Genomic DNA, 12,580 nt, shown 5'->3' on the forward strand with positions numbered 1-12,580 from the left:
TAAGTAAGTTTATATAAAACATGTAAGACAGTGTATGGTACCTAAATACTAACAATGTTAGCTGTTATTAGTGATGGTGATACAAATTTATTTTACGAATTCATATCATATTAGCTGACAAGAATAATGAGGGTTTACTGTGGGACACAAATTTGAAGTTGAGGATTATAGATGATAGTTGTGGTTTTATTTTAACCTCAGTCTCCAGTGTTGTGTGTGTTGTGTGTGTGTGTGTTTTCATTGCATAATACCAAGAAAACGTATGAAGATGTGCTATTAAAAATAGACAAGGTTGCCCTGGCCAGTTTGGCTCAGCGATTAGAGCAGGTTCAATTCCAGTCAAAGGGCACATACCTTGGTTGCAGTTCGTCCCTGGCTCTGGTTGGGATTGTGCGGGAGGCAACCAGTCGATGTGTCCCTCTCACGTCAATGTTTCTCTCTCCCTCTCTCTCCCTCCCTCCCACTCTATCTGAAGATAAATAGAAAAAAAAAATGTCCTCGGCTGAGGATTAAAAAAAATAAAGAAAAGAAATAGATAAAGTTTACCCAGTCGTTTTAGGGTTAAGCTTTTATTTATTTATTTATTTTTATACAATTAAAAATATATTTTATTGATTTTTTTTTTTTAGAGAGAGAGAGAAACTGATATAAGACAGAAACATGGCCCAGCTGGTGTGGCTCAGTGGTTGAGCATCAACCCATACACCAAGAGGTCGCTGGTTTAATTCTTGGTCAGGGCACATGCCCAGGTTGTAGGCCAATCCCAGTAGGGGTCATGCAGGAGGTGGCCAGTCAGTGGTCTCTCTCATCAATGTTTCTATCTCTCTCTTTCTCTCCCTTCCTCTCTATCTAAAATCAATTAGAGAGAGAGAGAGAGAAAGAGAGAGAGAGAGAGAAACATGGATCGGCTGCCTCCCGCACACCCCCTACTGGGGACCAAGCATGTGCTCTGACTGGGAATTGAACAGGGACCTCTCAGTTCATGGGACGATGCTCAATCCACTAAGCCACACTGGCCAGGCAGGATTAAGCTTTTAGATCAGTTTAATTGACAAGTAGTAAAAATGCTTATTTGAAATTGCTACTGTATGTCTCAATTTGTTCGGATTTCCAATTTTTAAATAAAAAAAGGAAAATTAGTACTAAAAATTATGGTTTTAGTATCTATTGTGTTATCACAACACATCTGCATTACTAGTTTGCTTTTTATTGTTTGCAGTCATAGGATAAGGAGCACATGTACTCAACCCTTGCCTAGCACAATAAAGGATGCCTCATGGGGACTGTAGTATGTGTTTACTTACTAGTGTAAGTTTAATGAACCAACATAGAGGCTTGTTAGAAACAAAGGTCAGAGCTACAGTTTTCCTAATTAGTAACATTTTCAAGATATTCAAACAAAGGTGGCAAGAAAAGCTACGCAAACCAACATGAGTTTAGTGAGTAGCACATGCTATGTGTTGCTTGGTATCTGGTGTATTAACATTATGCATATGAAAATATTTGTATGTGTGCTGTGATAGTTTATAGTAGTTACTTCTACAGCCTTCTGAGTCACACGGCCTTGCCTGTTTGCAGGTGACTGACCCTTACACCAAGAGAACATTTCCAACTAATATTAGGTCTTCAGACAGACTTAAATGAGTATCTTAAATGAGCTCCTCTAGCACCAGCCTTATTTCTGCCTAGCAGACTGTCTCCCACTGCTTCTTAGCCAGTATGGCTCATCTAGGCTGGCCAGTCTCCCCTCTGCCTTACTACCAGTATGGTATTGTGTTCCCGTCTCTGTGGTAACAGTACCCAGTACACTCTCATCACCATCTATCTTTAGTTGTGTAGTTTCTTCTTGGTCCAGCTTGAACTCCACCTTCTGTCAGAATCACTCCTCTCTTTTATCATTCTTTCCTGTGAAGTTCTATCGAAGCATGCAAAAACTTCTGTTCAGATTTTTAAAAAAGACTTTTTTCTAGTCTGAAACTTAAAAAAATGTGTATCATAAAGTTGTACTCTGTGAGTACTACCCCAAATCAATGCCACTCACAAACTCCATCAGCAGAGGGAGCTAAATAAAAGAAGATGAGTCCCTGAAATTAAGACCCAAAGCAGAAAAAGTACTCATAAACAATGACATTTTCACATAGGCTCAGAAGGGAAAAAGAGGTTGAATAATATTAGAAATCAATGATTTGGGCCCTAATCCTAGGTTTGTTTGTTTGTTTTTATCCTCACCTGAGGACTTTTTTTTTTTTTTTGTCCAGATAGAGTGGGAGGGAAAGAACGAGAGAGAGAGAGAGAGAGAGAAAGAGAGAGAGAGAGAGAGAGAGAGAGAGAGAGAGAAATATCGACACGAAAGGTACACCTCGAATGGTTGCCACCCACAAGACCCAACCAGGGCTGGGGGACAAACTTCAACCGAGGTACATGCCCTTAGTGGGAACCGAACCTGGGTCTCTCTGGACCGCAGGCCAATGCTCTAACCTCTGAGCCAAACCAGCCAGGGCCTAATCCTAGGTTTTAAAATGTCTTTGAGGTGATTTGTAAAGTGTTTTTGAAAGAGTTAATTAAAAAAACATTTTTTTTTCTTTACTGATTTTCTTTTTTTTTTTATCCTCACCCGAGGACATTTTTTCCATTTTTTTGTTGAGGTAGAGTGGGAGGAAGAGAGAGAGAGAGAGAGAGAAACATCAATGAAAGGGACATATCGAGTGGCTGCCACCTGCACGACCAACCAGGGCCGGGGACAAACTACAACTGAGGTACGTGCCCATAGCGGGAACCGAACTCGGGTTTCTCGGGACCGCAGGCCAATGCTCTAACCGCTGAGCCAAACTGGCCAGGGCTCTTTACTGATTTTCAGAGAGAGAGGAAGGGAGAGGGAGAGAGATAGAAACATTGCTGAGAGAGAACATGGATTGGCTGCCTTCTGCATGCCCCCCTACTGGGGATTTGGCCCACAACGTGGGCTTGTGCCCTGACCCGGAATCGAACAGGCAACTTGTTGGTTCATGGGTCAATGCTCAACCAGTGAGCCACACCGTTGGTACATGTGTCAATGCTCAACCGCTGAGCCACACTGGCTGGGCAAGAGTTAATTTTATATCATGTTAAAAACCTATTTAGGGGGATAACCTGATAAACATATGCATATTAGGAGAAGCAATCTGGTGTTTAATTTTTTGAAATCCAGTCTGTCCGCCCTCTGAGTGTCTTACTTATTAGGGATGATGAAATGAGGTTACTAGCTTTGTGAAGAATTTCACTGGAGCACTGAGTTCCAAAGTTGCTAAGGATTGTGGATAACCCATTCCAAGATTTTAAGATGAAATTTTCAAGTAAATTTCTTATATTTTGTTTTGATTAAGTGTATGTATCTTAATTTCAGTTAGCAGACTTGAAGAAAGAGAAGCAGAACTGAAGAAAGAATATAATGCATTACATCAAAGACACACTGAGGTGGGTTCCTGGGTTGTTCTTACCATGCTAATATTGAGACAAAACAATCAACCCTGGGGATTATTTTCAGAAAACATTAAATTTCATGTAGCATTTGCCTAATTACCAAATGTTGACTTTTAATGTTTTTTTTTTAATTTGGAATTCCCTTTTCATTTGATGAATTAGTGTGCCTCCAATAGTTATTTCTTTGGCTGGCCAAGTAAAAACATGTATGTGCATAATAAAAAGTATACACAATGCTAATGTGAGAGAATTTATTTAATTTACTTGTTAACAGTTGAGAAATGATGGATTGGTAAATTATGTGTAAGAGTCTCTACATTAATAATACAGTATAAAGGACTTATTTACATTAAGCTTATAACAAGTAACATAAACACAAATTATAATGTATTAAATACAAATGACTCTAAAACAGGTTTTCTGCATGAAATTTCAATATTTTAATAGGACAGCTGCTCCTAACATATATAACACTTATATATTTAAAATTAAAGCCAAAATTTTAATAAATTTTAGTATTTTATGTTATTAAAAAAATTTTTTTTCTTTATTGATTTTTAGAGAGAGAGGAAGGGAGAGGGAGAGAGAAATAGAAACATCGATGAGAGAGAACATAGATTGGCCGCCTCCTGCATGCCCCCGACTAGGGATCGGGCCCACAACCTGGGCATGTGCCCTGACTGGGAATTGAACCGGCGACCTCTTGGTGCATGGGTTGACGCTCAACCACTGAGCCACACTGACCGGGCAATTTTTAGCATTTTAAATGAACAACCCCAGCACATAATTTTGCCAAAGCAAATTAGGAAATGTACTTGAGGGGTTTTTTTTAAGTTTTTTTTATGATTCTCTGTCAGACTCTTATTTGTTACTTTTGTTTATATCTTCATAATGTGGAAATTGTTTCTATTGTGTAATGATTCGTCTGGGGGTTACATACCTAAATGTGTAGAATTTTTATAGATGCATGTACTATTTGTTACACGAAAAAAATAATTTCTCTTTTTCACTTTCTAGTCCAATCTCTCCCATGATACAGATGGTTCCAGTCTTCGGCTCCCGTTTTTCTTTGGCTAGTTCATGTGCTCTCTTATTGTGCCTATAGTAGAGACCTATATATTGTCGCTCTTAAGGAAGATAAACCCCACTGTACTCAGTTTCGTTTACTTTGGGATAATGTGATTAAATTAACACTTTCTTGAGGAGGGGTTTGAATTTCTCTTGACACGTAAGATTTGATTATTACTATCTTAGCTTACACAGCCACACATGAAGCATGAAGTGTCACAGAACTGAAATTCAGTGGTAGAGGGAAAGATTGGCCACAGAAGACTGGATCCATAGAGCTCTGGGAAGATAGGAACAGCTTCACAGCAGCCTTTTCAATATGTAAAAAATTCCACATTTTAATAAAATTGCATTTCGGAGATATCAAGACTGTTTAAAAATAATTGATTGGGCCCTGCTAGTGTGGCTCAAGGATTGAGCGTTGTCCCATGGACTGAGAGGTTCTGGTTTGATCCCCTGTCAGGACACATGCCCGGGATTTGGGTTCGATCTCCGGTAGGGGGCATGCAGGAGGCAGCCAATTGATGTTTCTATCTCTTTCCCTTCCTCTCTCTATCAAAAAATCAATAAAATATATAAATAATAATAATAATAATAATGTTTGGCAAAGGCCTATTGTTAGTTCTTTTTACATCATTCATTTCAGTGACTGAACAATGCCCTGTACATAGTGTTTATCAGTAATGCTTATCTATGCTATAATTATAAGCATGTTTGGGGGAATATGTTTATGTACCAGAAATAATTCATAGTGGTGAATAATCCTTTTGTTTTTTTCATTGGCGTTCTAACCTTTGTAATAATTGAAGATTATTAAATTAGGATGTATTCAACTGAATATGCATAAAATATTCTTGAAAATCAATATAAAGTGAAATTTATTACTTTGTCTCACATATTTATTTAATAAAAGTGGTGTTGCTACAGAAAAAAACAAAATGACACCTTGAAATAAAAAGATATTATAATTTTTCTGTCCTATTCCTTCAGATAAGGACAGTCCAGGAAGAAAAAAAGATCTCAAGAGAAATCTTAAATACCAGTTCAGAGAGCTGGACCAAGGCTGATTTCCCATGTAGCAGGGCAGCTCTTTTCATCGGGTCTGCTCCCTCAGTCACAAGCAGCTTCTGTCCTCTGCCCTGATAGGCTCTGCCTCAAGGAAGGTTTATGTAACACAGATGTAGCTGCTTTGAAGAATGGGTTTGTTCTACTCTAGCCCACATTCTTCTGTGTTTATACATCTGTACAATGAGCAATTATAAATAGCTAGCCAATGCTAATGGGCCAGGTGTCCTTTAAGGGTAAATTCCAGAAACCTTTAGGGAAAGGAGCTCTGGATGATTTAACCTTCATTTTTTCATGATTACCAACTAAAGCTTTTATTTGTTTTTATCCTCACCCAAGGACATTTTTCCATTTTTTGTTCAGATAGAGTGGGAGGGAGAGAGAGAGAGAGAGAAACATTGACGTGAAAGGGACACATCAAATGGTTGCCACCTGCATGACCCAACCAGGGCCAGGGACAAACTGCAACTGAGGTACGTGCCCTTAGCAGGAACCGAACTCGGGTCTCTCTGGACCGCAAGCTGATGCTCTAACCGCTGAGCCAAACCGGCCAGGGCTGTGCCTATTTTAAAAGCTTAACTTTAGTGTTGGCCTGTGGACCAGAGTCCTGGGTTCGGTTCCTGCTAGGGGCACGTATCAAAAAAATAAATAAAATAGGCACAAAAATGTTTAAATATCATTTATATCAAACACACTGCTGCATAGGAGGAATCTGTTATTCTTTTTAATGTGAATAGCTGTTCTCTAGTCATATCCAACATTTTGTACATATTACTAAATTTGCTTAAAAGAAGACATGCTTAAAGAGGACAGTGGAGAAAATATAAACATTAAGTAATTGTGAGGCACTCGGCCACATGTGTACATACTCTTAATATTAATCACTGAGAACTTGAACCCTGGTCTTACATCAGGGAGTGTTTAAATAAATGCATTCTCATTTTATCCTCTGACCACACCCATTTTATATATTGAAGTTTAGAAAAAATATGATTTGTCCCAGACCTCATACTAGTAGGTGACTGGATTTGAACCTAGATCTATTTGATTCCACTGCCTGAATTTTCTTTTTTTTTAAATATATTTTTCTTGATTTTTTTTTTTTTTTTTTTTGAGAGGGGGAGAGGGGGAGAGAGAGAGAGAAACATTGATTGGCTACCTCCTGCACACTCCCTACTGGAGATTGAGCCTGAAACCTGGGCACATGCCCTGACTGAAATCAAACCTGTGACCTCTTGGTCCATGGGTTGATATTTAATTTAAAATTTTTTTTTTTTTTTTTTTGGTACGTGCCCCTAGCGTGAACCGAACCCAGGACTCTCTGGTCCATAGGCCGATGCTCCAACCGCTGAGCCAAATTGGCCAGGGCTAATTGAAATTTTTTTTTTTTTTTTTTTATCCTCGCCCAAGGACATTTTTCCATTTTTTGTTCAGATAGAGCGGGAGGGAGAGAGAGGAAGAGAGAGAGAGAGAAACATTGACGTGAAGGGACACATCGAGTGGCTGCCACCCGCACGACCAACCAGGGCCGGGGACAAACTGCAACCGAAGTACGTGCCCTTAGCGGGAACCGAACCCGGGTCTCTCTGTACCGCAGGCCGACGCTCTAACCGCTGAGCCAAACCGGCCAGGGCCTAATTGAATTTTTAATAACACTTTCGGTTATGGATCACATGTATGTTAAAAGCACTAGAACTTTTTTTGTGCCCCTCTGCTTTATGACATCTCAACAACTTTAAGAAGAGTGACACTGTGGATATAGATATATAATTCTTGGGCTGCATATAGAAAGATTCAAGGTCAGCACAATTAAAGGGTTCCATGCCAGTCTCCAGAACCTCACTATTGCCTTGTTTTTCAGTTTTAGTCAAAGTTGACAGTCCACCTCTGCTGTGAAGATTTCTCCAGGTGGGAGGGGGGTTGGGAATTTCCAGACAGCATGCTTGGAATCCTTCATGACTCTAGCTTTGGGTTGCTGAATTGACACCTGAATGTGTGAATAAATGTGCATACAGAGAAAGTTAAGAATTGCAGTTCTGAGATCAGGAGGGATGGGGCTGGTGCACCCAGTAGTTGATTATCTAAAGCATATATCATTTTACTCTTACCTCTCCTATCTGGCAGCACTGATCCTACCCTCCCACTCTTGATTTTTAAAGACCAGAGCTACATTGTGTAGTCCTGTATTTAAAATTTATTTTTAAATTGTACAGTGTATTTTTTCTACTCTGTTGTGCATTTATATAATTAGTGCATATTTTATTTCAGACGTCAGGAAATGCTTAAGGATGTGGGATTTTTGTGGGTGTGAGGAAGAAAGGACAATGAGCTTGTTGCCTGCCTAGAGATTTGACTAAAAGGCCAGATACAGCATGAGTCCTATATTGCTTACATACTCAGTTAACTCAGTTAGAGGAACCTGAGTTCTGGCCCCAACGCCAACCAGCTAATGGCAGTTAGACCATAGTTGATCATTAATTAGCTGGTCAAATAGAACAAGTTATTTTAATCTCCTTAAACTGGATTTTACCTATAAAATTCTAATATTGTGTGAGAATTAAGTGAAGCCATGGCTGACTTGTAGTTGGTGCTCTATAAATGTTTTGTTCTTGTTATTCTCTCCTATCAAGTTCTAGTTTAGTTGGGTTGGATCCACTTTCATTACCTAGACTATTTTGGAATGTCAGAATACTGTATCTGAATTGGGATCAGTCATTTGAAAAAGGTTTAGAATTAAATATTTTCTAAATTAAAATTATTTTTTATTCAATCATTTAAGACAAGAATCAATATATAGCTGGCTATTTTGGGGTAGAACTGAATATTTCTATTTTATTTATAATTCTTTTTATTCTATATTAAATAAATGGATTAGTATAAAAGCAATCTAGGAGTGGTTTCTGTTTTTTTCTTCTGAATTGCTTAATGAAATTTAGATTCATCTATTTAAACTAATCAGTTTTATATGATTACTATCTAGTATAAAAAAATTCAACTTAGGTTTTCTGAAACCATTTGAAGATGTTAATTGATATTTATTTGTCCCAAACATCACTTTGTTACATTAGTCTCATTTAAATTTTTTTCCTTAAAGTTCTTCCAGATACAAGAAGAAAACAGCACATTATTTCTGGCTTGCTGATACAAAGACAAAGACAAAAACTGTATTTTTGCAAAACTGTTCTTTAAGTGGTGGTAAAGAGAAAATCTGTACATTTAAAATAAGTATATAAATTTAAAAGTTTAAGAAATACTTTCACATATCATAGTCATGTGATGATTCAATATATTTATTTTTCTTTGCCTGACATATTTCTTGTTTGAGCTAATATTAAGTAGGGAACAGCCTGATTAATTATTTATTTTATGTTTGTTTTGATAGAATTACTCAATTTGTTCATCAGAGTTTAGCGTTTTGTTTATTTGATATTAATAACTTTCACATTGATTTAGATATTTCATAACAATTGTACATGAACGCCAAGTAAAATTTTTACAACAAAAGCATGCTTTAAAATTAAAAAAAAAATTTTTTTTTCAATATTTTTCTTTTCATTGTGCTACAATGAATATTTAAGTTATTAAGATTGAAACCCACCTTTATACAGCTAAAGTTTAGAAACTTCCAAATATATTTAATGCTATAGTTTTAAGAATTCAGGGAATATTCCCAAGAAATACACTAACTGTTTTTGGGAGCCTTATTCCTTTAAATTGCTAACATACCTTTTGTTTTTTAAAATTCATTTTTTCTTTTTTCCTATTTCTATTTCTTTTTTTGTTGTTACAAATGTTTCTCCTCCCACCTTGACACCCTCCTTTCAATCCTGCCCCCTGCCCCAGCATTGTTGTCTATGTCCGTGGTTACACATACATGCATATAAGTTCTGTGGTTTAAAATTTATTTTTTCTTACTCATATCAAGTTAGTATCTAGCAAAGGCATTTTGATTTTATAATGGAATTTTTACATATTTTAATACCAGATTTAGGTTTCTTAAAATTGGAACTCTAGATTGTCAAGAATCAAAATAGGACTGTATTTTAGAATTTCTTGGCAGTTTACATACTTGATATTCTTGAAGTTTTCACTGCCATATTTAACTTGTTTCTCCAAGACACAAAATCACAGTGCTCTGATTTTTAAATTTTTTAATATACTATTGTTATAGATAATTATATTAAGTAATGTTACCAGTAAATTAGCAATCAAACAAAGGAGAATATATTGACATTCTTTCAACTAAATATATAGAAATAAGAAATAAACATCTTAATTAAATTGAAAGTGATCTTTACTCTGAATCCTTTGTAAAATGGAAAAGATCACAATAAGGGTATGGTTTTGTGAAACAAAAATCTTTCGCAACTGAAAGCTCCTCTGAGTACATCTCAAATTTTCTCCTCAGTTTCTTTTCAAGTTTCATGTTAATTTCTTTGTTGTTATTTCCCATTTTACTGAATGGACTTCTCAAATGCTCTCTATTATTTATTTTGCCAGTTTTCTGTGATCACCTCTTCCCCTGTGTCTATATCTTAATTTGTGTTATTTATGTCGAAATTGTATCATTCAATAGCATCACAGTGTAAAAATAGTTTTTATTTTGCCAAGCAGTATGTTGACTACTTCTGTGGATACCAGCATCCTTAAATATAAGTATTTGCATATTCCTTTGCCATTAAAAACATATTTTTATTGCGTTTATTGGGATGACATTGGTTAATAACACCATACAGGTTTCAAGTGTTCAACTCAACAAAACATCTATCTGCACACTGCATCGTGTGCCTGTCACCCAAAGTAAAGTCTCTTTCCACCCCATTTATCCTCCCTTTGCCCTCTTCCACCTCTCCCCATGCCCCCCCAATTTTTTCATCCTAATATTCTATTATATGGAACTGTGGGTAATGTGATAAATAAGAGCTTTATACAAAAATGTTCTTTTTGTTTTTATTCCAGGTATTAGTCTTAAATTTTGTGTATTTTTTTCCCTCAAAACAGATGATCCATAATTATATGGAACACTTAGAAAGAACAAAACTTCATCAGCTCTCAGGGAGTGATCAACTAGAGTCTACAGCTCATAGTAGAATTAGGTAAGCTGTGCTATACATTTTGACTTGAGAAAAAAGCAAAATAAATAATCTGCCTATTTCTGTTTCTCTCTGTTCTTTAATCCTGGAACAATAGTTAGGCTGATTCAAAAGCTCTCTACTGTGGTTGGAATGCTATAGGAAAAAATAGCATAGAAAAACAGAAACAGCTTTCACCATTTCAAAGGTAAATTGCGAGCCATGCCATATAAGCAGCATATCGAGATATTTTTATTGTTTTCTAATAATGGAGATTAAAGTAGGTTTAAATTTTTCTGATTTGTGGGAATGTGGAACATTTTCCAATTTCCTGGTTTAAAGTCCTTTTTGTTACAGAGAGGCACGCTTAAAAGGGTTAGCGAGACTTCTGTTTGATGTAGGAGTGTGAATAAATTATGTAGATCTCCAAGCATGGTAGCCAATGAGCTAAACCAGGACTCTTGGTGGAGAGGAACATAGTTAATAGGCTGCCCGTTGCTCAGGATAGCTGCATAAATGCTAGGGGCAGCAGCTCTAAGGTTATGAGGTGGGGAAAGCGAGGTGACGTCATTGCTTCGGAGCTGCTGCAGGATGGAGTGGAAAGCGGCTGCTGATGGCATTGTTTTCGTGGCAGCAGCTGAATGACAGATCCTCACTACAAAGATCCCCCTTTGGCCCCCTTGTAGGCCTCCTGGTTCGGGCGTTTCACCATGCCAGCACAGCGCCATGAGTCCTGGATGCATGCTGCTGTTTGTGTTTGGCTTTGTTGGCGGGGCGGTGGTCATTAATTCTGCTATCTTAGTATCTCTGTCTGTTTTGCTGCTTGTGCACTTTTCTATTTCTACCGGTGTGCCAGCTCTGACGCAGAACCTACCAAGGATACTCAGGTACTCCTCTCTCTCTTAGCAGCCTCTGTTTAGTTGGGTTTTTCTCAGATTTTTAGCTTCCTGGGTCTGCTTTGTAACCATTTCTGTTGCTGATTGAAACAATGGAAAATGGCCTGAAGCTAGGATTTCTATTTTTATTAATATTCATTCGTAGGCCATCACTTAGGGATGCTGCTTTGTGTTTGGAAACCTTGGATTTAGGAAAAGGACTTTCATATTGTGCTTACCTAGTACAAGGTCAGTGTAGTCTTGTTTTAAGCAGAGTGTTGAAAGAGTGAGGGGAGAGCACGAATAGAGTGCCAGGTCGAAGTTCGCATAGCCTCTGGTTTAGCATCTGAGCATTTAGGGGCGAGTATCTTTTATGCTGGGACTTGCAGTCAGTTAGACACAGGCCATAGGTGTTTATTTTGTTCCAATTATCCTTTGACTGAGAGGTTCAGTCATTATTTTTGCAATTTTTGATAGCAGCTCATGGGAACCGACAATTTAAATTAATTTTCCTCTTAAATTATATTTTAAAGTGAAAGGACTGTGAACCTTTTAGGGCAAGGAATGCGTATTCTTCCATTATTTACACATCAAAGTTGTGAAAGCTTTACAAAGCCTATTCACTATTGTTTAGTCAGATGTTGCCCTTTCTTTGTAGACTTGGGTGACAAATATTCATGCCTGCTCGTGGGGGTAGTCATTAATCTCCTAGCTTTTTTGCTGTTCACTCTACTTGTACCCTGTAAGAACCATCTTCTACATTTTAGAGATTTAAGGTTTTGGTTTCTTTTGTTTCTAAATCATCAAACTAAAACTATCTGATTTGTTCAGCTTCCTGTTTTGCACATGGTTTTAAATGAAGGTTTCTAGTATATAGCTTTTATTATTTAAATGTTTACTTAAAATACTTAATTCCTGATTGTGGATTTAGATAAATTAAGAGGAATTAAAGTAGTAAATTCCGTCAATGTGTCCTTTTTAATTCACAGATCAGTTCATGTTCAACATTAGTTTAAGGCCCAGAAATTGAATGTTATGGTC

General features: G+C 37.2%; 1 protein-coding gene across 5 annotated transcripts in view; it reads left to right on the forward strand.

The window, feature by feature from the left end:
- Nucleotides 1-12,580, forward strand: part of SPAG9 (sperm associated antigen 9) — a 126,556-nt gene that overhangs the window by 38,598 nt on the left and 75,378 nt on the right. For 3 of the 5 annotated variants that reach the window (XM_036267979.1, XM_036267977.1, XM_036267978.1), the window contains exons 3-4: nucleotides 3,383-3,453; nucleotides 10,594-10,688. In XM_036267979.1, coding sequence (XP_036123872.1) covers nucleotides 3,383-3,453; nucleotides 10,594-10,688 — 166 coding nt within the window. Of the gene's footprint in view, nucleotides 1-3,382; nucleotides 3,454-10,593; nucleotides 10,689-11,215; nucleotides 11,552-12,580 lie in introns of those variants that run through there. The other 2 variants (XM_036267980.1, XM_036267981.1) reach the window with 1 other exon arrangement.

This window comes from Molossus molossus, unplaced genomic scaffold (assembly GCF_014108415.1).
Source record: "Molossus molossus isolate mMolMol1 unplaced genomic scaffold, mMolMol1.p scaffold_m16_p_19, whole genome shotgun sequence".
NCBI classification, from domain to species: Eukaryota; Metazoa; Chordata; class Mammalia; order Chiroptera; family Molossidae; genus Molossus; species Molossus molossus.